The sequence below is a fragment of the Netta rufina genome (genome assembly GCF_964035555.1).
Source record: "Netta rufina genome assembly, chromosome: 14".
Classification (NCBI taxonomy): Eukaryota; Metazoa; Chordata; class Aves; order Anseriformes; family Anatidae; genus Netta; species Netta rufina.
Window position 1 is genome coordinate 13,607,160 of NC_140137.1, and position 27,828 is coordinate 13,634,987.

Below are 27,828 nucleotides of genomic sequence, written 5' to 3' on the forward strand. Positions count from 1 at the left end.
TTGATGGTATAAAGTTTTATTACTAGATTTTACTGATTTTTTAAACAGATTCAGGCAGGTTCCCATACCAATGCTCTGGTACACCCATCACTGAAAACACTTCAGACACTCTTACCCTCCTATAAGTGAAAGGCAGGGATCAAGTCAGTTCAAGCTCCTTATCTCGCAAATCTCCCATTGTACTGTTACAGCCAAAGTTGTGGAGCTTCTTTAGCCAATACCCTAAGAATCCACTGTGGGTCAAACACCTTTAAGAAGGAAGACAAGGGTACTAAGGTGTAAGTAAGGTGGGGGCTGAAAAGTATGTCAAAAATGAATCCTCCTACTTTTTGTTTTGAGGAAAACAGGAATGACAAGCAGCCAAACTAGAATGCAAGCATCCTGCCTTCTGCCTGAAAATTTTTAGAAGACCAAAACTGTTTGATCAAAGGAGCGTCAGGGCCACCTGCTGTATCATGAAGCTGGAAAGGACAGTCACATTCTCACTTCTGTTTCAGTTTTTAGAGAAAACTAGAGTAATGAATATCCATGTATAGATTCAATCTTGTCTGGAGGTCAAGACGGGATCTGAAGGGAAATCTACAGTATGCAGTAGAAAGAAGCAATGGGATAAAGTATCCAGGAGCCAGGTTTTACATGCTTAGATGACAAGCACTGTTAAACATCAATTATTTTGCAATTCTTTAACGTTTTCCCAAATCACTGGCTTCCCACAGCCCCCCCAAAATAAAAGCAATTCAAGTTTGCTACAACTTTTAAGAGTCAATATGGCAAAAGAGGTAAGGGCAGCTGGCAGAGCAAAGCACAGTTATTATAGCGTACCAAAAACAGTTCCTTAAACACATCAGGGCCTACAGAAGTTTCTTCCATCTTTCAGACACACCTTTCAGATAAAAGTTACTAAATCCCTACAATAAAACAAGTAATGCTTCTGTAAGTGCACTACAGAAAAAGAGTGCAAGTAAGCACCCATTAGTGGTATGATCTATGCGTGTACTTCTTGTGTAACTTCACAATCCCCTAGCACTCCTTTTTCTTTGGTAGCCCAAAGAATCAGCTGTATGACACCTTCATTAAGACAAAGAATTTGTTTCCTTGTGGGAACTGTCCCTTGACCATCATTCAAGTAGTGGTGAAAATAAAGCCATATTTTCACCACTACTTGAATGTAGAAAAGCCACCACTAATCAGTGTGGTAAAATGATCCAAATGATGTAAGCAATTCATCTCCCACTCTAATGTTCCCAGAATGGAAAAGGTCTAAATACCAGATTATTTTCGTAAACAAGCAACTACTCATTCTGTTTTTATGCTGATGTTCATGATCTCTGGCCATCTGGGTTGAAAATTTGACTGGGTAAAGACAGATTTCTCCCTACTGACCTTTTTTTGCCCCCTTTTTCACTTCATAAAAATTAGATTGTTTTCAGAGAACTGAAAGCTTGGTTCATATATGCAACAAGCTATTCCATATTAAATCCATACAGCATTTTACTTGCCTCAGCATTACAAAAGCAATTTGTTCCCAGACACCACAGAATAATTAGCTCACTCTTCACCAAGATAAGCTTTCCTCCCTATAATGCCTGCTACTCTTATTGAGTTTCTACAGAGAACAGCTTGAGCTCCAAATACATATCGGACTATTAATGCCATGGTAAGAATCAAGAACAGTTTCAACATGCTGAAAGTTTTCACTGCCATGTCCTTCTCAGACAAACTAAACAATGCCACCTACTGACACTGTCAAAACCTGAACTTTACATTTTTTACTTACTGCCAGACACAATGCCTAAGACACATAACAGACAGTAAGGAATCAGCAATGCAGCCCAGATAAAGGAATCTGAAAGTGATGCATGATAATCCATGATTGTTGCCAGCTTTGTTGAAGTGTTGTAATTACTCTGAGATGTTCAATTCTGATCATTTTACTCGAAATCCTGACCTTGCAAGCTGTCCATTGTACATTTTTACAACAAAAGACCCAAATGTATATAACAAAAAGATAGCTGCATCAGTTTTGTGACAACCAAAGTTCCTGAGAAATTGTGTAGGTGCCCTGTATGCTCTAGATTTGATAGCCCGGACAAGGTTGAATGCTGTGGTCCAAGTAACTCAAGATCTGTTGCTGCTTTTCCAAGATTTTTCTCTATTGCTTGAAAATTAAGAAAAAAACTACGGTCATTCTTGCAGAATCCAGCTTCAGCAGCACTTAAAATACACCCAACACATGATTTTAATTATTATTTTATATAACTACACTGTCAAACAAGGAGTACCAATACAGTCACAAAAGTTTGTCACAGTGTATGAACAAGTGTTCTATTTCGGAGCTGTTGCACATATTCTTTTGCTTGATCAAAACCAGTCTTTCGTGGCTCTGGAGGAGGAGGAGGACCTTCCACCAGCTTCACAAAGTAGTGGCACCTGACTAATTTCATGATGCCAAACATGCCTTTACCATGGTAACGGATCCGTTTCGTGTATTGGCCTCTGCCTGTTAATGACTCAGCTGAAAGAAAAAAAGGGGGAGGGAGAGAAAAGACTATTTAAGTCTCAGAATAAACTACTACATATCTGCAATTAAAACATTGTCTCAGTGTATTTTTCATGATTGTATAGGAAAAGTTTTTCCATTCATGATTCTCCCCTCCAGCTTACATTACTTTTAGCAGATACTGCTACAGAGAAATCCAAGGGTTGAGTTTACACTCTTCAGGAGCACCAAAAAACTGTATTTAGAAAGCATTCACATGAATATATAGTAAACAAGAAAACCAAGCAAAGCTACATAGTTAGACAGAAAGCTTGCTAGCTCATATAGCTCTTACAAATGTGGTACTAATTCAATTGCTTTTCAGTACTTTGTCCCATCTATTCCTGGAAAAGTCTTAATAGACTTTATTTTTCCTCCGCTTGACCAATATTGCATTCATTATAAGTATTTTCATTATCTACACATCCAGTCCTGCACTAGCAAATAAGCTGTCTTTATGGCAGAGGCCTGGAAGGGTCCAAAGAATTCTAATCAAATCTCTACAATCCAGGTTTCTTTAAGCTGATGAGGTGAATTTGATAACACATCATATTTGGCAAGATAGCAGATTTTTTTCTTTGAGACTGAAAACACCTATACGTAAGTATTTCTCATGTTTCTAGGCAAGAAAACATGGTAGTTTTTACAACCTTATTCCATAATTTTCTGTAACCAGTCTTATTATTAAGAAGTCTCCTGTCAATACCGATTTACTTGCACACAATGTTTCTAAGAGAAGCCTAAATTTCTGATTCTTCAAAGGCAGTAGTACTATTCCAGGACAAATTTCCGTGACCTATGTTCACTGGCTGCATTAAAAAGTAATACCAGCTTACTTCCTGCTATCTAGTCTTTTATACTCATGTCAAGCAGCTTCCTCTTTGGGACTGTTTCCACACTGGGAACAGAAATTCCATTCACAGATGAGTATCTTTAAAAACAATGCATCTAGTCAGTGCCAGAACACCACTTGTCAGAAATCAACTATGAGAAACTGATGGTCAGAAAACCAACAACCACATTAACTTCAGCTCTGCTTAAAATAGGGAGCACATGCTTTTAATGTTTCGCTAAAGACATGTTTAACAGAAACTATCCATCCACTTCTACTGATTTGAAGCAACAGAACCTTTAATAATAAACTGTTTCATCAAGTACATGTAAGATGGTATTTTCGTGTACAGAAAAACAAAAAAAACTTACCTATATGTAAATTTGATTTGAATTCCACATTGTGATTTTTTACTGCCATTTCTTGAGCTTCTAACAGAACCTGTAACAAGAAGAGATAGAAGTATGAGCAGAAACTGAAGCAATGCTGTTTCTTATCTCTAGATAAGATGGAGGAAATTGCAAGTTTAAGTCAGTTATAGAAAAGTATTCTAGAGACATCAAAACTATTAGAAAATAGACATCCCTTACATAAATATGTTCTCTGCACACACATTGAAAAGCTTCAGGACAATTATTACACTTTCAGGGAGGAGAGGACATGGGAAAGATGGCTCCCACGAGCAATTATCAGTATTCCATTCATGGACCTTCATCTAATTAGACATCAGACTAAAAACAAACCTCAAGGTAGACAAAAAAAAAAATGCCATTCAATATTTCCAGCTAATGTTTGATTCTTCTTTGTTATTATGCCAGCAAACAAGTAATTTGAGACTCCTAACAACTACTGTGCATGAAAAACTTTTATGCTTTTACAGAACTCAGTTGTTTCCCTGACACTATCCCTCATCGTCTGTTTTTGAAGAACCAAAACACATTGATATGGTGGACAGTGACAGATTCTGCATTATTTACTACAAACTTAACATCAAGCATCATTACAGAGAAGATGATACCCACATGTTATTTGTTATCATTACAAAATAAAACATTCAGCACAAACTACTTCTGTATATCTTTGTCACATTACATAAATGTGGTTTGAATGTGTTCCCAGTAGACTTGATAGAAACATCTCCAAATCTCCGGTGCTATTTATTGATTTAAATGTTTTCTTGAAATTAGGAGGGTTAGAGAATACTACTGCATACCTCTTTGATCACCTTTGCTCCCTTTTTATCATTAAACTCCAACTGAGCAAGAGCCTGATCAATGGACATTCCTTTTATCTGCAATTATAAAGCATTACAGTTAACTTTTGCAATTACAAATATTTCCATTCTCTTACTCAGAAAACAGTATCTAAATTACTTTACCACTACAAAGAGCAAGTCAGAAGACTTTAGCTTCCTTAATTATCATCATCTCTTCAATGCAATACCTCATATACAGTACTTCTCAACCAAATATTTAATTTTTTTAAGTGAAAAAAACAGCCCATTAGTGTTTCAAAGTTCCCCTTGCCATCTACTGCTAGGCCAAAATTAACATGATAATTCTTCCACAGCGCATGAACTGTGTATGATCCTGGGTATGCACTGAGAGCACACTAAGATAAACAAAGCTAAACAAAATTACGAACAGCTGCTTGCCTGCACTAGTGCATGCTCTTCCTCAGGACTCTGTTATTAAGATGGTGATTACTCTGACTAAACTAGGCAGGTAAGGCAAATACTGAATTTCAGAATGCAAAATTTAATTGCACTTTTGCTTACCAGTTTTGCCAGATACCACATCTTATCTTTGCTGTATTTTATGTCCCTCCGACAGTGATATATTTCCTAGGTGAAAAAAAAAAAGTTAGAGGACTGGTAATTTTGCTGTGAAAACAAGAATGAAGCATACATTCACTCTGCAACATATGCTCATTCTAGGAATAAAAGAAGCATGGCTCTCCCTGCTATACCATGGACACACCAAGTCAGGCATACCTTTGCCATTTTAACCTGAAAGCATTATACAAAAAAACAGCACACAGTGAATTTTAATACAACCTTGTAAGAATTAAACTAGGTTATAAACAGAGGTCCCTGAAAAGCCTAGTCAGATTTTTCATCATCTTTTCCTCTCCTCCTCCCCACCTTTTGAAGCAGCCTAAAACTCACGTGCCCATACAGTCTTTATTACTCTGACATCAAGTGAACTTCCTGGGAGAGCAACAAAGCACTATTACCAGAATGAAACTAATTAGCTCTTCAGAAGTGAGGAGGGTTTCAAGTTTGGCTGGCATTGAGAGTTGTCTCCAAAGAGCGATTTAACATTGTTACTGTACCAACAGGGAACAAAAGCAGCTAGTAAAATTTAACAGCAATACAAATTTGAAGGACGTGGCATTCTTCACAGAAAGAATTTGATTTGAGTTGGTTGATAACTCTTTTCATATATATTGCATTAGTCACTACAGTTCACAGCATGCATTTCTAAGTTCTAGGCCATAATGTTGATAGAAGTGACAGGTGCTCATGGTCCACAAAGCACGTCAGAAAGAAAAAAAATCTGTTCTTTTGAGATGTAAATACTTTATTTTGCTGAGCAGTATGCCTAACACAGGACAAAAGAGATTACTTCCCAATGAAGTATGATTATGAAAATGGAAATAAAAAACATCAGCTTTCAGGAATGATGAAATACTGAGTAATTCACCTAAAACTCTGCCAGGTTGATGTACAGAGAAAGCAGCATTGCTTATTCCCTCCAAAGGCGCAACACTTAACTTTCATGAATGACTCAAAGGACTTGCTTCTATTCACACTTAACTGTACTTCGCAGTTTTAAAAGGACCAGGAAGAGGAGACATGGAGAAACTGCATAAACTTGATGTTATCAAAACCTAATCCCATCAGTTATGACTGCATTTTAAAAAGCTGACTTTTCCAAAAATTCTCTTGCATGACCAGCAAAAGGCCTTTATTGAGGATACAGGTAACAAAAGGATTTTAGATTCTTTGCTTCCATTTATGGTTTAGCAAACACAAGTTGCTGTTCAACAGATGGAAGAGCAACAGCCCCACTGTATTGTGTTTACAAAGTGGTTTCCTAAGGAAAAAAAGACTTTTGCAATCACGTTATGCTTGACTCACACGTCCATCCCCACACAACTTCAGAACCCTCCAGACCATATCAAGCAAATGAAGCAACTACTGTGAGAGCAGACAACCTACAAACAACTCCATTAAGAGGCAGGCCGCAGTAAGAGGCAAGCATCAGACCTCAGAATTTATAAAGCAGGAAAAACAAAAACAAACAAAAAAGAAATGGAGAGCGTACACTATTTTACTAACAGTAAAGAGGCACCATTAGTTCCACTACTGAAGAAAGTCACGTTTGTAGTTTGGTGCAGAAGCAGCAATCCAGCTGTCTTCTTCCCTAGTTAACTGCTGATGTTATGTACGGGACAAGTTTATAGTGGTACATCCCCGACAACTTTCATCTCTTTGTAGTTCAGAGAAATTTTACAAGCAGAGGAAGGTGGCATCTTTGTCATGAGCAACACATTAAGCAAGCAATAAGCTGCACAGCAACTTGCAGTTTCAATATAATTTAGAAATGGAGAACATCCAGAGAGATGTTAATTTTTCCAATATCAACATGCCAAACAAACTAAAATGTTTAAAAAAACAAATGAATAAACTACCAGAATAGTGCCTTGTGAATATATGCAGAGACAATCTGCTCTGAAACTGCTAAATATGAACAGGTAAAGAAATTCACAGGTGTATCCTTACAGCTGGTCTGCGAGGTTCTCCAGGCAGCTGCGGAGGGTAAACGATCCTGTTCTTTTTCTCCCACTTCCCAACTTTCTGTAGACATGCACTTGTGTGGATGCATGACAGGGGGAAAACACTACTGGATGCTAACCACCTGCAAGACAAAAACAGAGTCTTTCCTGCTGAACAGAAACGTTCTTGCTGTTCATTTTATCTGGAAAATTGCAAACTTACCCGTCACGATGAAGAGAACTGTCACATTTGAATACTTTCAAATAAAACTGCTCAAGTTCTTCATGGTTCGCACAGCAAAGGCTTTTTAATTCAACAGAAAGCTTTAGGATTCCTAAAGTATGCCAGGAACCTTAAATGCATTTGTGCAGCATAAGATTCTACAGTTAACGTCCCCTGTTCATCATACTAAGACACCATTACCTTTCTGGTCTTGCGAGGAGTTCCTGACTCACATAAACAATTCACATCTTCAGTTTTCCAAGACTAACCAATACTTATTTAACTTCTAACAACATTTTAACAGTAAACATTTCTACCTTTTCAAGGGACTAAGTACCAACAATATTAGAAGTGTTTAAGCATTCACCCTATCTGAAATTTGAAAGGGAAAACCTCAACTGCTTTCAAAATGCAAGGAAATCACTGTAAGATAGCTGACCTCAAAAATACTTCTACAGTTTTCACTCCATTTGCTCACCTCAGAGACCAAGCTGCATTTTGCCCCCTGCTGACCGGACAGGGCAGCACCAGGCAGCCCCTCACAATGCCAAGAAATAGCCGAGATCAAGAGAAGACACTGAGCTCTACTGAGGCTTGAGCAGCTTTGTCTGGGTTGCCAAACGGTGTAAAGCATTTTAAAAAGAGACTGACAAGCAGAACACAAATTGTTAATTTCAAGAAGGCATTGTACAAATTGGAAAGCTCTCACATTGCATCAGTAGGGAGTAGGACACTATGCAAATGTAAACGTTATGGGTTATTTTTTTCAGTTATTATCGAAACAACTATTTAGCATCACCAAATATAACATCACCTATCAACGCAGAAAAATACTTGACGAGTACATGAACGTCATTTCGCAGTTTAACAACGTAACCAACGGTAAGTGCTGCCCTTCATGCCTCAGCAGAAGGCACTAACGCCTGACGGCCTGAGGAATTCCACATTCCGTGCCTTAAGGCGGCCCAGCCGCATGTGGAGAGCAACTCTATTTATTTTTGGAGAGGGAAGAGGACACAAACGCGTTACAAGAAGTAACAAGCAAAAGTTTCTATACTTCACGCGTAGGGGTTTTTAAAAATATATTTTATGCTATATGTGTAAGGCTTTATAGGACGACTCATACACAAGTAAAAAGCGAGGGCAGCCCCAAACGAGCCCCAAGCACCCGCACTCACCTCTCCGGCCGCGCCCAGCCCAGGAACCCACGCAGCCAGGAGCCACCTGCAAGAGAAAGCAGCGGGGTGAGACGGAGAAGAGCCCTGAGAACCCCGAGAACACCAAAGGAGCCCAGGGCTAGAGGAGAGAAACCCCAACCCCGCTCACCGGCACCCAGCGGCCTGCCCGCCGCCATCTTCCCGGCCGCGCTTTGCAGGCGAGGGGCGGGCATTTCGCGACGCTTCGCGGCGCGGCGCCCGACGGCAGCGCCCCCGGCCTGAGGGGAGCGGCGGCGGGGGCGAGATGGCGGCGGGGACGGCAGCGGGCAGGGTGCTGCCCGCCTCGCCCAACTGGTACTGCAGCCGCTGCAGCGACACCAGCGCCGACGGCCGCTTCTTCGGCTTCGCCGCCAGGCACCGCATCTGCCTGCTGGATGTCAGCAGCCCCGCCGCGCCCGCCTTTTACGGTACCGTGGTGAAGCGGGGGGGGCTTCGCTGCTCCCCCCCCGCCGCCTCGCCTCGCCTCACGGGGTGAGGGGGTTTGGGGAGGGGGATGAGGGGGGACCGGGGAGGCTCGGGGTGCTCACAGGGCTCGCCTCGGTGTCGCTGCAGGGGAGCTGCTCGGGCACACGGACAGGGTGGCCGCATTCGCCTTCTGCCGGCACCCCGCGCACGGCGGCCTCTGCGCCAGCGGCTCCGACGACGGCAGCGTACAGCTGTGGGACGCCGACAGCCTGGGCCCGCTGGCGGAGCACGACCTGCACCAGGTAAGAATTAAGAGGCCCAAACCCGCCCTTTTATACCTCAGGTCTCACCCTAAAGGTCAGGGTCTCACCCTAACCCGAGGGAGAATCCCCAGGTGGTGAAGTTAGAAGGGGTGAGTGAACGCTCCTGGGCAGGTTTTTGTCCTAGCCTTAGGTCTGTGTGTTGTTATAACACCCTCACAAGCAGTCATCAGAGCTTTGGGAGCATGCCTGTGCTTGTGGCACGTGCTCAATGCCACTCATCCAGACCCTGCCTACCTCAAATCTTTCCATCAAGTTATCATCCCGCACAGGACGGGGTAAAAACGTACACATGGACAGCTGTTGTGTCTCAGGACGCTGGCAAATCAGTCAAATGTGCAAAAGCCCAAAATAATTGAAAAAGTTTAGAGCTAACCCAACTGATACTGGGGAGTGCTCACAGTATTTTCTGCTAGTTGTTCACTGTTACGTGATTTCTATGTCGTGAATGAAGGCAGGCTGTTAAGAGTATCATTGTCTGTTTTCCATCCAAAAGAAACCACTGCTAAATGCACTTTGTTTTATTATGTGCTTTAATTCTTTAAACCACCTACAAAATAAATTCAGTGGCCAAGCATACAAGACAGCTTTAAATGTATTCATTTGTCTTTCTTCAGAATGCAGTTTCAGCGTTGCACTGGTCACCCCTTGTGAAAGATTTGGTTGTATCCGGTGATGAAAAAGGGATAATTGTTTGTTACTGGCATAGCAGAAGCGACAGCCAGCAATTCTTCCCAGAGCCTCGGACAATTTTTTGTCTCACTTGTTCTCCTCATAATGAAAACCTCGTGGCTGTCGGGTAAATATGCTTTGCTTCCCATTCTCCTGAAAGATTCTTGTTTGGATATTTTGCTGCACAATTGTAAGGTTATTTTTATAGGTTTTGTTGGCTGTTTTTTTCTTCTGGCATACAACAACTTAGAAATAACATTTTGATTAGCAAATGTGCAAGATGTAGAATTCTGTAACAATTCACAGGACCAGGTTTGGTTTGAATCCCTGAAGTTACTGAAAACTCATCTTTCTTGAATAGACTTCATTGGTGTTTATCCTATTGTAGCTTACTTCTGAACTATCTGTAGCTTACTATCTGAATAGAGTTGTGTATCTTTTATTAGGCCATTGTCAATCATTGCAATTCCCATCCTTTGCAAACTTGAGACTGTATGGAACCTGAAAGCCCTTTAGACTTCATACAGTTCTCTTGAGGGATAACAAACACAAGAGAAGTAAGGGAATGGAAGTAACTTGTGGTAAAGAAAACATGTTCCTTTTATAAAAGCCACTGTTAATTTTTAAATTTCTGAGAGCTGTATTGCTACTAAATTGGTGTCATTCTTGAAGCCAAATGTACTGTGTGGTTGCACGTCTTGAAGAGAAGGCAGCTGTATGTATGCCAGTGCTCTGCTTAAGCCAGAGTTGACAGCTATTCTCATTTTGCTTGTGAATTGACATCTCTTTTTGTAATACGGAGATAGTGATCCTGTTAAATAGCTTGCAGTCAGGTTAGATGATATTCCACAAGGATCCAAGAATCTAGTTTTTAATTGAAATCTCTGTTTTTAGCTACAAGGATGGCATGGTGATTGTAATTGACATCAGCAGGAAAAAAGAAATTCTTCATAGGCTAAGAGGTCATGACGATGAAATACATTGTCTGGCCTGGTGCCCTGTGCCAGGTGAAGAAAGGTTACCTGCTTGGCAAGATGAACTCCAAGGTACGTAGAAGTGATTAATAGTTTGTGAAGTGCTTTTTAGTTCACTTAGATGTCCTCCTAGAGGACTGAATTCCTTATCCATAGAAAGTCAGTAAGTAGCTAATCAGAGGCAACTGCTGAGTTCAATTATTTTCTGATACAGAGCAATGTATTTTCAGGTAATTTTTACAGAGCTTTGAATTTTAGAGTATAATAGTTTCACTTCTGTGGTATTTCCTTCAGAAGCAGGTGAAGTTCCAAACGGGGAGCTGAGTCAAGATGCAACCACGAAGAAAGGTTGTTACCTGGCTTCAGGAAGCAAAGATCAGACCATACGAATATGGAGCTGTACTAGAGGCAGAAGTAAGTACGATTAATACTGTGAGATAAACAATAGCAATATGGGGGAAGAGCTCCTCTCTAAGTTCAGGTTTCATTTGTAACCCAATAGCTTAAAGCGTGGGGAGTGTACTTAACGCTTCAGGTTTACAGGACTTCTTTTTCTGTCAGATTTTGACGTACAAGGTCTAGATGATCCCTTTTGGTTTCATAGGTGTTATGACTTTGAAGTTGCCACCCACAAAGAGAAGAGGTGGAGCTATTGATCCTGCTGTCAAAGAACGTATTTGGCTGACTGTTCACTGGCCTTGCGGTCGTTCCACAGAAATTGTATCCAGCTCCTTTGGGTAAGTAGGACACACAGCAGTTTGGGTACAGACAGTAACTGTAGGTTAATTTATTCAATACTGAAGGAAGAACTGGGTAGGAAACACTGACTCTCCCATCTTTTTCTTTTGTTGATCTAGCTGGAGACAGGACGGGCCAAGAGTTAAAGTGGGAGTTCAGACTTCTAGAATAGTATTATTTGTCCCATTATTTATCTTATCTGAGTATCAACTGCTAATGGTACTGATTGTGGTTTTGCCCATTTAATGGGGAAAAATGGCACGTCAGTCTTCAATGTGGTTAAGTATGGGTATCTATAGGGTCTTGTATATCTGTATATAGGGACATGTAGTGCATGTGTGTCTAGATTTAGTATGGTATTACTTTTACTCTTGTAGCATGTTCACGTGTTACCATCAACAACCTATGTTACTCTTCTGAAATGAATAATGCACTTTAAATTTTGTAGAGGAGAACTGCTGCTCTGGGATTTGACCCAACCTGGAAAACGCAAGTGGACACTTTTAGGATCTTCAGAAGGACAAAATCACTCCCGTATTGTGTTCAATCTGTGTTCCGTGAAGCATCAAGACAAAGAGCTGCTTTTTTCCATTTCAATGGATAGAGATGTAAGAACCCATTTTGAAATTCACGTAAAAATAGCAGTAGCTATACAGTATGACTGAGTGAAAATGCCCCTTTTCTGGCTGTATATTGTCTCTTAAAGTGGGTTTATCTCAGCATTTTATAACATGGCTTAAAATTTGTTCTGAGCACAGACTGTGTGTGTTTTTGTTAGTTTGTAAGATCAAGCTTTTACCATCATGGACCGAATGATTATCCCCCTTGTACAGACTTGTACAGACTGAAGTTGTTTTTTTTGTTGTTGTTTTTGTTTGCCTTTTACAAGCAGCAGAGGGCCTCCTGTTTTGAGGTCAAAAGAGGACCATATTATTAAAGCATAGTCATTTTGTCTGTTCCATTACAGTCTTCCAATTATTACAGCCATTTGTGATGTACTCCCCTGGGTGGAAATGGCATACATTGTCTTGAATTTGACCCTCTGACTCTTCCCCTCACTTCCTCTCGCTTTGTTTTTTTCCTTGTCATACCGGTCACTACATTTACCATTTATTCTTTATTAAATATTCTTTAGGTGAAGTGCTGGGACCTATCAACTCTTGATTGTAGCTGGACAATGCCTTCGCTTGGGGGATTTGTCTATAGTCTTGCCTTCTCCCCTGTGGACCCAGGCTGCCTTGCCATCGGTGTTGGGGACAGCATGATCCGTGTCTGGAATACTTTGTCCATGAGCAATATCTATGATGTTAAAACCTTCTGGCAAAGCATAAAATCCAAGGTTACAGCAGTAAGTGTGCTTTTGATTCCCTTTTTTTCTTGTCTCTTTTCTTCCTCTTATTCTGTTTTTCTCATTGAAGAATGTCTTTCACTCTGAAAAAGGTTTTTCCCAATCAAATGCATATAAAGCTAATTTATGGGTTTTGTGCTCAATTATTCTGGTATACAATACATTTTGGAATCAAGCAACACACTTTTAGACCTTTTAACAGCTCTAGAAACTTCCTTGCTTTTTTGTTTTTATGCACCTTTGTGATTGTTTCTTGCTTCATCCATGGTTCTTGCTCTGCTGGGAGGTTTATGACATGCACAAAGCCCAACATGGATATCTTCAGGTTGGGTATGACTAGTGATTTGCCAGAGGCTAATCTGGTCTGGTAAAAGGTGGCAGCCTTAAAACATGGTAGTTGTTCTTGTTTGTGCCAAAAGATTTCTCACTGTCCTACAGTATCCCCCATTTCTATTCTGTAATGTAGATATCAAGTAGTATTTTAATGATTTTAGTACCTTTCATCTCATCCTAATAACTGATATGGGGAGAATCGTTGATACTCATTGTGGAGTGATCAAATCAAGTGGCTATAGTTGGAAGAGTGGATATAAGGGACAGTGCTTGCTTATCAGTTTCAATGTTTAACTTTTTTTTATTACTTAGAAATAAATTGTCTGTGGCTTGTGTAATTTTGGGTCCCTTTCTCATTTTCTTGCAGTTATCGTGGCATCCAACTAAGGAAGGTTGCTTGGCTTTTGGAACAGATGATGGAAAAGTTGGCATATTTGACACCTTTTCCAGCAGGTAAGAAAGAAGCGTTCTAGTTCATTAGTGTCAGATCTTGCTGGTGTGTCACTGTGCATTAGGTGATGTGGTCATTCCTGAGGTATATGTTTGCTATTAGGTAAGAGATAGGATTAAATGAAAAGCAGTCAGATGGATTTTCAGTGTATCTTTTCATCTCTTCATTATGTCTGGTAGCTCTTAAGTAACCTTGCTCAAATTGCATAACCATCACCTCTTAGAGGTCATCAGTCAAGGAAAACTTTAACTAAACCGATGTTATCAGAAAATGAAGAGCAACATGCAGGTGCAGTTCATCAAGACAGTTTTGTTCTGTTTCTAGCACTGTCCTACAGAAGGTGGTGTCCATTTTCACCACTGGAATACAGTGCTTTGATTTATTTTATTTTCATCTGTATTTCCCTTTGCTGAAATTTGATTACCCCTTCTTCCTTATATTCCTGCCCAGTGCAAAGAACAAGCCACCTCAGATCTCCAGTACTTACCACAAGAAGACTGTGTACACACTAGCCTGGGGGCCTCCGACTCCTCCTCTGTCTTCTGGTGAGTCTTGCAATGTCTCATGACAAAGTAGGACATCTGCACAGAGCCCACAGATGCCATGAAACTTGCACACCATCCTTTGCTTGGTAGCCATCCTTTCAAGCCACTAAGGGTGTGTTCTGCTAGAGGAATCGTTAATAGTTTTGCAAGGGAGCAAAACAATCAGTTCTAGTTTTTGAATTCCAGTAGCTTTAAAGGAAGTAAGTGGGAGTAGAGTACAGCACCTCTGCACTTATCTCAGGGTATTACAAACAAGTAACTTCATGGGCTCTCTGTTGTAATTGTTTAGGGTCAGATACGGGTTCTGTAGCTCCATAGGTATGTTTCTAGCATTCAGACTAAACAGAACAGTGCCAGTAGCTACTCTTATACAGCTTGTTTCTTTTTTCCACTGACACAGCTTTAAAGGGAGTGTAAATATGTGAAGCGATTGTACTATGGAGATACCTAGAAATGAGAGGTCATTTCAGAGGATTCTATTGTGAGAATTTGTTGCTGCCACATCTCAGGCAATCAAAGCACTTACACAGCTTTTTAAAATAACATTTGATTTATAGTGGGAGTAATTGCTTTTGCTAAGACTAATGAACAACATAATATATTTAGTCATTTCCTCTGTTGAACAGGAGAAGGTGAACAACCCTCTGTAACTTTATATAGCTGTGCTGGAGAAGGTATTGTTTTTCAACACAACCCTTGGAAGCTTAGTGGGGAGGCAAATGACATCAACAAGGTCATTAGAGACACTAATTCAATCAAAGTGAGTATGATTTTATCTTTTTCTATGGATCTGCAGTAACCGTGTCATAGTTTTTGTAGCCTCCGTGACGAATCTGTAACAAAAAATAAATAAAACCCTTAATCTCTACCCGTGAAACACTTTAGACAGTTTGTGTTTGCCACTGAAAGAGTCTTCTCTTCCCCAGTGTCAACATGGCACATCTGTTCCTGGAACGAGTTACTTACCTTTCTATTTTTCTTTTATAAAGCTGTACATGGCTCTTTAAAATAATTGATTTATACAGAGCTTTCCAGTTACAACACAGCTGAAGTAATATCCTGAGTGATGTCATAGCTTAGACCGCGTGGTGGGCATGCATGGGTTAACTACCTCAGTTTCTCTGGTTCTTTTGTTGCAAACATTGACTTTTTCATTTTTTAAAATAAACATAGCAGTAAGTAAAGGCATTCGTGATTCTGCAGGAGTCTATTTCCTGTTACACTTCTGCTAATGCAGAGCAGTTGGTGATAGCTGACCATAACTAGTTCTTTGGTATGATTCAGTCATTTCTTAGTTGAAAGGATAAAGGAAGTGAAGTGGGTTAAGTCTTCAGTTGCTGTAAGACAGCATAATTCGGCTGAAGTCAGTCAGACTATATTGATTTATGTCAGCTAGGTTGTAGCTTCATGCTTGAGTAAAAGACTAGCTGGAAGTTAAGAGATTAATGTCATAAGCAATGAAATAATCATTTTTAGGCATCTAAATCATAGTTGTATTGCAAGTCACTTGCATCCAAACTAGAAAGAATAGGAAGAATTACAGTAAACATTGATTTCTTTTGAAGGGTAGTAGAATTTTCTTAGAAAGTCTGGGGCTTTCTAGGGAGCATAAGGAGAATTGAGCGTTAATGTCTTATTGGAATCCAGACAGACTTCCTTTGAGACATTTCACTGAACTGATAAAAATAGTCACTGGTTCTTGCATCATTTTGCAGTCCTTCTTAATTGTTCGAGTTTATGTCACTGCTACATCACTCAACCAGCAGTTTTGTGACTTTCATTTTGCAGAGTAATCGTAACTCTGTCCAGTTGCCAGTCTTCTGTTGAATGCATCCAAAAGAGACTTAAGAGTTTGTGTGATTGTTGGTAATAGTTGTGTCTTATTTCCACAGCACAAACTGCCTGCACGTACAGAGATTAGCTGGAAACCAGATGGAAAACTCTTGGCTCTTGGCAATGAAGATGGGTATGTTTTGCTTGTAGGTTAAGGTTGCGTATGTGCTGATCCTGAGTCAAGTCACTCTAGTGAAGCAAAAGTATTTTTGTTATCCTGGTTTGTCTCTTGTTTCATTGCCAGTGTGCCTGAATTGTGATAATACAGCATTCTTTGCTGATGTTTAGTTTAGTTGCTTGTGACATTGAGAATCCACAACATCACGTTAGGTCACTTTTACAAGGATCTACTCTGATTGAAACACGCTTTCTTGTATATTAAACCAGGGTGTGACTTGAATCTGGAAAAGAAAAACTCATTCAGCTATTCTTTTTCATGGATTGTCGTTTTTATGCAGGATAACAACAAGAAAAAAAATCCCATTTTCACTGACATAAATTTCTTATGTTGCTGTTCTTACATTTCAGGTCAATTGAAATATTTCAGGCTCCAAGCTTGAAGCTGCTCTGCACTATCCAGCAGCATCATAAACTGATTAACGCTATTCGATGGCATCACGAGCATGGGAGCCAGCCAGAGCTGAGTTACTTGATAGCTTCAGGCTCAGTCAATGCCACTATTTATGTGCATAATCTGAAGAGTGTCGTAGGTAATAGATTGCAGATTATATTCCAAGTCTTGGCATCTTGTTTTGCTCTATTCCTGGTTTGTATTGCCAGCCATACTTTATCATTTTCATTCTTCTTTCAGAGAACACTTCAGAAAGTCCTTTGACAATAACAGAGCCTTTTCGAACTCTGTCGGGGCACACAGCTAAAATCACAAGTCTTTCTTGGAGTCCCCACCATGAGGGCAGATTGGTATCAGCTTGTTATGATGGCACTGCACAGGTATTGCTCTACAGCCACTCAGAAGTGTATTTGTTTTGCTTTCAAATCATCCATTCTGCAGTATTTTAGAACCAACAAAGCTTTTGTGAACTTAACTTTCTTAATGACTGCATATTTTCCCCTGGCAACAATCTCATTCTGGATAGCTGAAAATGAGAGATACATTTTGCCTTATGTTTATTTCTGGCTTTCCTACACACTGCACAAATGAGAATGTTGCAAAGAAGGCTTTTAGTGCAGACCTATGAGAATTTGTAGAGAGAAGCTGGTCAGTGAATGTGTTTTTGTGCCTCACAAACTGATTTTTAAGTCCAGTTGTTTCTGTTTTCATATTAGCATTTTTGGATCTTTTAAAAAAGAAAGATATTACACAGATCTATCACTGCAAACAAAGCAAGCTCTTGAGTTTTCTCCATTTACCTATCGGTAATTGAAATATATCTGCAAGCTCACTAATAGAGAAGATCATAAAATGCAAATCACTGAAGAGGAAATGCAGGGTTTTAAGGGAAGATGAGACTTCTTGAGTAATTGGGTTTCTTTCTGGTTCGTAAGGTATGGGATGTTATGAAGGAAGAGCCACTCTGCAACTATCGAGGGCACCAGGGCCGGCTACTGTGTGTGCAGTGGTCACCAGTGGATTCAGATTCTGTTTATACTGGAGCTGATGACTTTTATGTTCACAAGTGGTGCATCTCAAAGCAGGAACATACACGGCCACCTCAGGGTAAGTGTATTCAAACAAAAGATCCTTTCCTGAAGAGGATGGGGGAGCTGGGAAATAGAGGGTTGCTATGAAATAGTAGTGAAGTTTTTATGTTAAATTCAAGCCTGCCTGCTACCCGTTTAGGGATAAACTTTCCAGTTTTAAATAGAGTCGTATCTATTGGAAAACTAAATGTTGGGAGGCAGTTTTGGGAGGCAGACAGCTTGTACACTAAAAATCTCTACAAATAATATGAAAGTAATTTTTGTGACCTTTATAGGCAAAAAAAGTATAGAATTAGAGAAAAAAAGAAGTATCCAACCAAAAGTTAAAGCCAAGAAGAAGAAAAAGCCTATAGGAAAGAGTCCAGCCAAACAGGATCTAAGTGATGTCGTGAATGGAGATGAGAGCATGAAGGATGTGTTGCTAGAGGAAAATGGAGTGTCAGACCATGAAGGAGAAAAAGAAGCTCGGGAGATGGAGTTGCCTGATAAAGTTTCCGCACCTGGTAATAATTAACTTGTCTTAGTTTAATGGTTCCCAGACTGCTCAGCCTTCAGGGCATCAGCAAGCTTAGTACTTTCATGCAGGATTTTCTCATAATGTTGTTTTATTGAAGTAGTCCACTTGAAGGAAATAGGAAAGGTGTTCTGAAATCATAACTTTATAAACTAGTTTGGGACTATTTGTCTTTAACTAAGAGATTCTGGACTAGTGAACAAAATTAACCATGTCTTGAAAAAGCATCAATTTTGGTCAGTGTTGCCTTCTGATGATAAGTCTTGTAATGATAGACCTTCATTAGTGCCTTCTGACATCTTCCTTAGCATTCTGACAGTTCTGTAACATTTTCTTCTTATTTACTTTCCCTAAAATACTATTAAGTTCTATGGCAAAGCAAAGCTTATTTTCTTTGTATTTTTAAATTATTGTTACAGAATGTGTATGTCAGGTATCTTGCTATGGGTTTTTCCTTTTTTAATCACTTTTTAATCACTTAACTCCACAGCATCCAAGGATATATCTTCATCTGCATCTGAATCTCCATTCAGTTTGTCAAAGCCTTTTGTTACCCAGAAAGCCACTCCCGTGAAAAAAGATCCACCTAAAGAGAAACCAAGTTAGTATGTTTCAGATTGCTTTGATGTGGGACTGCTAGAATGGAGTTTGGCTGTAGCTTCCCTTCTTAATAAGACACCAAATAAGTGGTGGAGAAAGAGAGAATCTCTTAAAATCTCTGTAATGTTTCAGTTTTCTTCTTTTATTTTCCCTGCTTGTCAGGTCAATTGGTGTTTAATGTGGGCTGAGATCCTGCCTTGTAGCTGCTAGTTCTTGTCCAGGCAAGATGGGCAGAAAAATATGCAAAATGATCAGTGTTGAAATGTTAGAATTGTCATAAAAGAGATGCAGGTGGCATTTAAGAATCCGCTTTTTATTTTCATATTTAAGGAACAGGGTTGTTGTTGAGTATTTCTGAGAGCTCTGCTGTAGACTTGTAACTGTGCAGCATGGACTAAAATGTGACTGATTTTTCAGTTTTTGATGCCTCTCTGAAGAAGAAGAAGCCTCGCTCTATTCTACCCTTCACCACATCCATGGATCACAGATCAAAAGACGAATTGCATCAGGACTGCTTGAGGCTGGCTACATGTCTGAAAAACAAAGGTATTGATCTTAAACTGCAGCTTCCTCCATCTGATCAACTGGGTAAAATACTTAGGGGGTGACTGCTCCAAAGTATTCAGAAGTAAGTGTCTAAGGACTTGATTTGGACCACTAGGCATTAAATTTTGGATATTTTGGCCTTTGTGCAAGGAGGCTTTATAGCCTCCTATCTCGCTTCTCCTGAAGTGTTTCAGCATTCTGTAGACGCTCCAGACAAGTTTTGTGTAGGATCCTGTATAGTGGAGGTAGGGGTAAAATTGTCTGTAGAGCTGCAAAGATTTTTTTCACCTTCAGAAGCACGACATGTGCAGGAGAAAATAAGCCATGTGGGAGATGTTTTTACTCTCACGGTGTGATTCCATAGACTCAGCGAATGCAAGGGAACTTGCTACGTTTGATTTGGAATAAACGTTCTGCTCACACATAGTCCTTTTAATCAAGCTCAGGTACAAATTCTGAGTAATGATCTGTGAGCACGTGTTAAATCTCTGTATGTGTAAGAAAGTGGAAGACACGGATATTTGCTATAGTTGAGTGTAGTGGAGCAGAACAGTGACTTGGCAGGTCCTAGTTCCCTGTGTTGTATCAAATCTTGAATGTTCATTCTCTTTATCTGTGTTAGATCATAATGAAGAAGTGTCCCCTGACCTCGGGGATCGTATCCACCTGGGGCTCTTCGCAGACAGAGCTTCTCTGCACAACATGATTGATGTGGAAGGTAAATGGAATAATGAGACCAATTTGACACTGTCACCGTGACATTCAAGGAGAAAACAGATTAGGAAAAACGCTTGAATTTACTGCAGAGCACAGTGTAGGTTTGAGAATGCAGGTCTTTGTGAAGAGAACAAAAGACTTGCTTTTCCCAAACAGTTTTTATGGCTTTCAGATGCAAATCTGCAATGTCTTACGCCAGAACAAATCCATTTTTGCCAATGTATTTTGCCATGGTGAATAACACTGTTGCACTCACGCTGATAGGTAACTAGGAAGTGTGTTTACTTCGAACAGGAAAGTATCACTTGGAGAATGGACATCCTGAGCTCTATCAGCAGCTCATGTTGTGGAAAGGAGATATGAAGGGCGTCCTCCAGGCAGCTGCTGAGAGGGGAGAGCTGACAGACCAGCTGGTAGCAATCTCGCCTATGGGTATGTTTGTTCTTGTAACACTTAAGTTGGTTGAATTAGCTGCTAAGGGTCACTGCATTATGATTTCATGAGTTGGAAACTCATGTTTTTTCTGGATTGGAAAGAAGTTGCTTCTTTAACTGCATGATGACAAAAGTCAAACACAAATCCTGCTTATGACAGAGGAAAAGACCTGGATGTTCCCACAAGCACCCTTAGGTTGCTGTAGCAGAAAATAAAGTTATTTCCTTTGGGACTTCTCAGAGGAGCAGGCATTACTTATAAGGATAAAGTTGGTACTTTGATATATGTAGCAGTCCCTCTGGCTTGCTGTTGGTTTAAATACCTTTTTGTGATATTGAAGTCTTACAGTTGTGTTCAAGTCCAAGCTTTTCCCTGTCCCGTTTCCTCAGTAGTTTGTATTAGAATGATTAAAAAACAACAACAACAAAAACACTAATATGGGGCAGAGAAGAGTTACATGTTGAAGAAACTAGTGATTATGTCAATCTTGCAGGAATTCTTTCAGTCTTAAAACTTTGCATGTAAATTGTATTGCCTTTTCTTTTGCAGTTGGATATCAGGCTTGGGTTTGGACAGTAGAAGCCTTCGCGAAGCAGCTGTGCTTTCAGGAGCAATATGTGAAAGCTGCCTCCCATCTCCTGTCCATCCATAAAGTATATGAGGCTGTTGAGCTCCTGAAAGTGAATCATTTTTACAGGTTGTTGTATATTTATGTTTAGATTTTTGTTACTTTCTAGTGGGGTAGATTTCCTTTGATGGCTGTGGGTTACAGCCATTGTGCTGTAACATCTGCACCGTGGGAGCTGCATGAGAGTATGTATAGAGAAGTTACCAACTCTACATACAAGTATGATGTAAAAAAAATTACCTGCTGTGCTACATATTAATGCTTAAGACACAATAACTGAAAAAGAATAGAATAAAACAACATCATTCTTGTTTACTCTGAATTAAAACGTTTTCTGTAGAATGTTCCCCATGGTGGATTGTGTAGCCAGATACAGGTATTAGTGTTCTGGAGCTTCTCAAAGTGTTGGGTGCTTTTTAAATAAGAGATAGGATCTCAGATGTAATGGCATTGGTTTTCTGATCTAATGAGACCAGTTTTCTTTTTTGTTCTTGGACATAAAATACTTGAGGCAGTTTCTTTTTAAGTGCAAGATAAACTTCCCTTACAAAAGGAGGAGTTATTTGGTTTTTATACAGTCAATCAACTTTTCTGTCCGGTTTCTCTTATGTGCATTAGGGAAGCAATTGTAATTGCTAAGGCCAGGTTGCGTCCAGAAGATCCAATTCTGAAGGATCTCTACACCAGCTGGGCAGCTCTGTTAGAGAAAGATGGTCATTATTCCATGGCTGCCAAATGGTAAGTGTTACTGGTAAGAAGACAGAATTGGTTTAATACCTGAAACACCTGACTTTTTAGCAGTAGGATCTGATGACTGGCCTGTTCGTTATTTGTCTAAGGTGCTTTCTGAGGCTGATCTCACTAGACTGACTCCCTGTAGTGCAGTATGAAAAGAAGCACCAGAGGGCAGTTCAGAGCAGAAGGCCCAAATTCCATACTATAGTGCAGCCACCTCTTCTCAGAGACATTAGTAGAAGTCTTGGAAAACTCGTCTAGCCGAAACTAAAATTAAGATGTACACAAAAAATCTGTGTGAGCGTTCTAACCTTTCCACTGGAAATGTGCAGTGCAACAATTGACTTGAGTTTCTTGTTGCCTTAGCTAACATCCTAATCAGTGGGTCTCCCTCCTCTAATTAGAATGTTTCAAATTTGTGACTACCAAAATTACTAATTATGCTTGAAGTATATTGGCTTGGACTACTGTAGTGGATTTGCTTGATGTTGATTGTAGCTCTGGCATTTTTGGAGTGTTTACACTTCTGAAAAGATTCACCTGGAATCTGGAAAAATGCACTAATTTTTGTCTCTTTAATCTGTTTATTGTATTACTCTTCTAAGCCATGCGTGGCGTGTGTACCACCATCCAGACTAGTAGGCTGTGTCACTTTCCCTCTGGAGCTTTGCATTGGATCAGGCACCTCTGTCTCTAGCAACCTCTTTTAAAGCAAAGTGATGAGAACTCTGACTCCTTGTGGAAAATAAAAGTTTATCTTCATTTGTAAGTTTGTGCTAGAACTATTGCAATGCAATTTCTAAATGGTATCTTAGTACTAACCTGAGATCAATTTGCTTGTATCTCTTCAGTTATTTGGGAGCTTCTTCACCCTATGATGCAGTTAAGGTGTTGGCAAAAAAGGGGGATGTGACATCCCTTAAAGCTGCTGCTGAGCTTGCTCTGATATCTGGAGAGGAGGAATTGTCGGCAAGTTTGTCTTTCAGATGTGCCCAAGAGCTGCTGTTATCCAGAAACTGGGTTGGAGCTCAGGAGGTCCTTCAACAACAGAAAACGTTATTTGTGAGTCTGGTTCTTTCCTTTCTACTTCATTTTAGCATTGTCTCTCTCCAGATTACCTTGATGAACTTTGCACCTCTGCCCATATATTAACAATCCACAGGAAGTCCTGAATGGGTTTTGCCTCAAAATATTTTGCTAAAAGTTTGTGCGATAATACTTAATAAATAAATAAACGCATATTTGCAGAGGAAAAGGATATGTGGTGGAGAGGCACGTAGGCTCTGTGCATATTAGGTATGTAAGAGAGGTAGTGGAGGTTTTTCTGTGGTTTTTTTTCTTTCTTTTTTTTTTTGTCAATGATGTATTGCATTTTCTTACTCAGATTCATTTTAATTTATTTATTATCAGTACATAATACTAATCAGAAAAAAGAGGTAAAAGAAGGTGTTTAGTGTCATTCAAGTCATTCAGAACGAACACACTCGCTGTAACTCCATCTGCTATTACAGGTTTAATCCAGGAATTCATTGTTGTATGGATTGTGAAGCAGAAGGTTACTTTAACTCGTTATGAGGCTTCCTTCTGACCTTAGAGCCTCTCAGTCTGTCAGTACTTTTCTTTGGTAGCTGCTGTTGTGAAGCATCATCACCAGCAAGCTGCTACTAGCCACGTTTTTAACTTTGACCACTTCTGTAGTCAGTAAGGGATTGTTTTTTGTTTTGCAACAGCTCAATGCTTTTTTTTTTTCCTCTTTTTAAAGGGGCAAAGACTTGTTTTCTGCCTCAATGAACTGCTTTGCAAGTGCCTTAGTGAAAGAAATCCCTGTAACCGAAAGAGCCCTGTGCCTCCCTGTTACCACAGCTGGGAGCTGAACAGAGACGCCTCATTTTTTGACATGGTGATAGAAGTGTGGCAGAAGGAGCTGGGCATGAACACCACTGAAAAAGCCACGTGTGCACAGGAGCAGCTACGGAGTATTGAGCATCCTCCTTCTACCAGCAACACCCACCCAAAGCAGGTAATTGGACTGGATCTGTATACACACTAAGCCTCACTACAGCATGTGCAGTAAAACACAGACATATTGTGGTGCTGTGTGAGCTGTTTCCAGGGGACTGCTCTCTGCATCCTGCTACAAGATGAGGTTATAGTCAGAAAGAGGTAGATGAGAGGCACCTGGGGCAGCTTCCATATCTACCAGTTTGTTTCTGCACAGCGTAAGAACTCATGTATGGCGTCAGTGATGAGCACTGAGAGCAATGACGTGCTGGCTAGGTGGGACTGACTGGCATAGCTGACTGTTCTCAGCAGTGATATGTGGTTTTGTGTAGAACTGTCAGGAGAAGCAGGAATGCTTGTCAAAATATCCTGGAGTTCAGAAAGTCTGGTCATAAACTGGTGCTCCTGCAGTTCTCTGACCTCAGCGAGTCACTGACTTTTGATGTACAAATTAGTAGGACACATGCAAGCAGAGTTGCTGATTATTACAGTGGCAAGTCATGTAAAAGCGCTCTGATTTCCTACATAAAGGAAACTATGTAAATTGCATCATTGTGAAAATTGCTTTTGAGTCAGTCATGTGCTTCTGGACTTTTCTGTAATGGTTTTAACCAGTGAGTCATTCATGCTTAGCAGTAAAATTATTCATTGTGCTTTCTGCTGCTTCCTCTAGGTGCTTTTCCACATCTCCCATGACCTGACCCTTGCAGCACTGAGCTATCAGGCTGCTGCTTGGGATGAAGCAGTGAAAGGTATTCTTGGTGCTGTGACCCGCAGCTACGATGCTGGCAATTTTACTTTGATGCAAGAGCTTTGCAGTATCTTCCTTCCTGAAGGTAAGGCTTTTCTGGTACACCTCCTGGCACTGACAAACAAGGGGACCTTCAGAGCTATGTGCCCATTTTTATTACTAGGCATAGTATCAGGAGTAAAATATTCCTATATATAAAGAAACCTGTGACTTTCGGAAGTGTACAGCTCCCATGCTGAGTTCATTTAATTGTCTATGGAATCAGGGTGATTCAAGGCCTCTGAAAATTCCTGACTGGAAGGAAGCTCAGCAACGTCACTCAGTGTTGGTGATGTTAGAAATCCAGCACACTCTGATCTGTAAGGGAGATGGGCACACTGGAAAGCTGTGTTCCTCTCATAGTTACAAATCATCTGGACCGTTCTTCTCTTTCTCCTCCAGAGCATGTCATGCATTTATCCTGCAGCTCTTGATCTATTTGTAATCCTTTTTTTTGGTCATTACTAGGCTGTGAGAACCTGAGAGACAGACTGGACAGCACAAATTCTCAAAGCATGGCTGCTTGCAGAAGTTTAGAGGGCTTTGCAGCTTACGGACTGCTGTATGACCTGTGGTGGAACCCACCCAAAGATTCCACCGTCTTGCAAAAGACTGGTTTGGATCCTGTGCTGTGTCCCAGTGAGCAGCCAGCTGTTGAGCAGAGTTCCGTATCAGCTCCCTCCTCTCCTGAAGATACTCCTGATCAAACTGCAACTAAGATGGATGAAAATCTCAGCAGTACAACTGAATTTCAGAGATGTGAGCCAGAAAGTGACTCGAGAACTAGCTCAGTCGATTTGGTAGACAGACAGTCAAAACTGAATGGCTGCAAAGTGCTTCTTTCAGAAGCGACTGCTGCTTTACAGAACACGCAGAGAGATATAGCTGAGGTCCAGCAGATTTTAGCAGACATGATACACCAGCATCAGCAGCAGAGGAACAATCTCCAGGAAAGCACAAATGGAAGCATCCAGGAAGGCAACGTGCCGCAGAGTTCAGAGAATGAATCAGATAAACCAAGCTCTGACAAGAGCCAGATAAACGGGTAAGCTTTCAGAACATGAACAAAGGGTTTGAAAGGTGTTGCTTTTTTTTGTTTGTGCAGCAGGTTTTTTGTTTAGCTCAGATGCCCTCTGATCTCAAGCTCATTGCCCAGGGACACTTTAACATACTACTGCTCAGAAGTTTTGCATATCCCAGGGGCACCACCACATGCATGAATTTAACACAGCTCAACAACTTTCTGATGCACGGGCTGTGTTGATACAGTGAGTAAGCAGGGCAACTTGAAAAGGGGAGGATAATGAAAAGGACAAACCATGATCTAACAGTGCTGTCTCTTTGCTGAACAATTATTTGGGACTTCAGCAAGAAAGAAGGGTGTGCGTAACGCTTGTCTAACCCTCCTGTGCTCTGACTACAGTAGGGAGGCTATGTGGTCATTTAAGCCAAACAGTAATTCATTACATTACACCTGCTCTTTTCTTGACAGTAAAGATGAAGCAAAGGAAACGATTACCCTCCCTGAGCTAACGAAGCGACTTCTAGAAGCAAAGCAGAAACTAGCAGAATTTCCAGACAGTTTAAAGGTAAGTTTTCAGAAGAGGTAGTATGGTTCTGAAAGAAGACAGTCTTCTCATAAGGGCAGTCTCATCATATAATCCTCCCCCCCTTTTTTTAACATAAGGTAAGGAGCAGTGACTTCGTGCCATGGTTGCATTCCAGATTTGTAAGATAAAGGTGTCTTACTCTGCTGTCTTGGTGCCAGCAGTGTAAATACAGGCTGGCTCACATACATGAGCAGGATCGTCCTCCTTTTCACTGAATTGATGCTGCGGCAGCTTTGAGAGTTAACAGGTCTCCATGCTGGTGGAGAATGCAGATAAAGCTTCTCAATGGGATATCCTGACTGAAACTTTCTGATGTCTTTTAAAAGTAATCCCTTGATACTTACTATGTTTGCAAAAACAGGTTTGATAGTTGAGTTGTGAATATCAAGTATAAAATGACCTGTACTGATCAGAAACTGATGAAACCACACCATGTGCTGCAAAACCATGTCTGCTAGTCTGCCTTGTCCCCTCTCTTCTCTAGTCTGTAAGATAACTAAAGGTAATCACAGTGATAGCACATGGGGCAACAAACTCGCTTAAACATGCTAATGTCCTAGAAGAACAGGAAAAAAAATCCATCTGACTCCTGACTGTCTCTTACAAGGCTACTGTAAAGCAGTTTTTAGAGCTGGCTGCTTGAATGTATTGAACTATTCTAACCGAAAGAGCAGACATCACTTCACCTTTTTTTTTCTTCCAGTTCTATCCCTTCCCTGATGTGCTGGAGTGTTGCCTTGTACTCCTTCACATCGGATCCCAGTGTCCTCCTGAACTCCGTGAACAGGCATTGGATCTCCTCCGGAAACACAGTAGTGCTAACGTTTACAAGAAGGCTGGTGAGAAATTCTTGACATGACGTTGTGAGACCAGGCACAGCTCCTTAGAGCTACCCTCAATTGCTTAACACCAATTAACACCGCCAAGGCTGTTCTTCCTTCAACCGAAGGTTTGTTTCTATGGATGTGGTTATTGATTACTACGGTTTTGGAAAAAAATACAAAAAAAAATCAGGTTTATATACAGACACTCATGGTCATCGACTACTATTAAAGAGACTGTTAGAGAACTGAAAAGCAGTAGACTATGGCCTTGAAACGGTATAGAGGATTTTTGTATTATCTTTTTTTATTTGTTGGAAGTTAAGCCAAGGAAAGCTCTTGGAATTTATGTTTAAGATAAACAGTTTTGAGCAGCTATATCAGTCTTTCAGCAGAGGAAGAAAAAAATAATGGTTCCTTTAAGTAGTCTGACCCTCCAACCAGTATTGTTCTTAAGAGCATTGTGAATTTATTTTCCCTCCTCTAAATAAAGTCTTCTACAAGCAGGAATTGGCATTTAATTTGATGAATATAAATTGATGTCAATCAAGGGTGAGTG

General features: G+C 40.4%; 2 protein-coding genes across 3 annotated transcripts; one reads left to right on the forward strand and one right to left on the reverse strand.

Moving 5' to 3' along the window:
• Positions 1-8,794, reverse strand: MRPL22 (mitochondrial ribosomal protein L22). The gene is made up of 7 exons (XM_084295601.1): positions 8,701-8,794; positions 8,553-8,598; positions 7,159-7,294; positions 5,149-5,214; positions 4,585-4,662; positions 3,743-3,812; positions 1-2,515 (listed from the first exon to the last, which is right to left on the reverse strand). The coding sequence occupies exons 1-7, from the start codon at positions 8,762-8,764 to the stop codon at positions 2,304-2,306; spliced, it is 672 nt and encodes a 223-aa protein (XP_084151727.1). The 5' UTR covers positions 8,765-8,794; the 3' UTR covers positions 1-2,303.
• GEMIN5 (gem nuclear organelle associated protein 5) lies at positions 8,794-27,775 on the forward strand. Of its 2 annotated transcripts, none has more exons than XM_084295599.1 (28): positions 8,794-8,998; positions 9,144-9,298; positions 9,934-10,115; positions 10,883-11,034; positions 11,257-11,376; positions 11,567-11,699; positions 12,149-12,308; positions 12,836-13,048; positions 13,749-13,834; positions 14,283-14,377; positions 15,004-15,137; positions 16,270-16,343; positions 16,739-16,920; positions 17,022-17,161; positions 17,717-17,888; positions 18,148-18,375; positions 18,877-18,987; positions 19,404-19,532; positions 20,155-20,250; positions 20,544-20,681; positions 21,234-21,381; positions 21,931-22,050; positions 22,899-23,109; positions 23,810-24,067; positions 24,722-24,884; positions 25,307-25,883; positions 26,331-26,427; positions 27,152-27,775. In XM_084295599.1, the coding sequence occupies exons 1-28, from the start codon at positions 8,836-8,838 to the stop codon at positions 27,305-27,307; spliced, it is 4,593 nt and encodes a 1,530-aa protein (XP_084151725.1). In that variant the 5' UTR covers positions 8,794-8,835; the 3' UTR covers positions 27,308-27,775. The 2 variants fall into 2 exon arrangements, with proteins under 2 accessions (XP_084151725.1, XP_084151726.1); XM_084295600.1 differs by having other exon boundaries at positions 11,260-11,376.
• Positions 27,776-27,828: the final 53 nt, after the last annotated feature.

Coding starts and splice junctions, on each gene's coding strand:
- MRPL22 (XM_084295601.1), bottom strand. CDS start 8,764: ATGCCCGCCCCTCGCCTGCAAAGCGCGGCCGGGAAGATGGCGGCGGGC. Junction 8,599..8,700: donor GGGCAGGCCGCTGGGTGCCG/GTGAGCGGGGTT, acceptor TTTCTCTTGCAG/GTGGCTCCTGGCTGCGTGGG. Junction 5,215..7,158: donor GAGAACCTCGCAGACCAGCT/GTAAGGATACAC, acceptor TTTTTCACCTAG/GAAATATATCACTGTCGGAG.
- GEMIN5 (XM_084295599.1), top strand. CDS start 8,836: ATGGCGGCGGGGACGGCAGCGGGCAGGGTGCTGCCCGCCTCGCCCAAC. Junction 11,377..11,566: donor GAGCTGTACTAGAGGCAGAA/GTAAGTACGATT, acceptor TTGGTTTCATAG/GTGTTATGACTTTGAAGTTG. Junction 13,049..13,748: donor TAAAATCCAAGGTTACAGCA/GTAAGTGTGCTT, acceptor ATTTTCTTGCAG/TTATCGTGGCATCCAACTAA.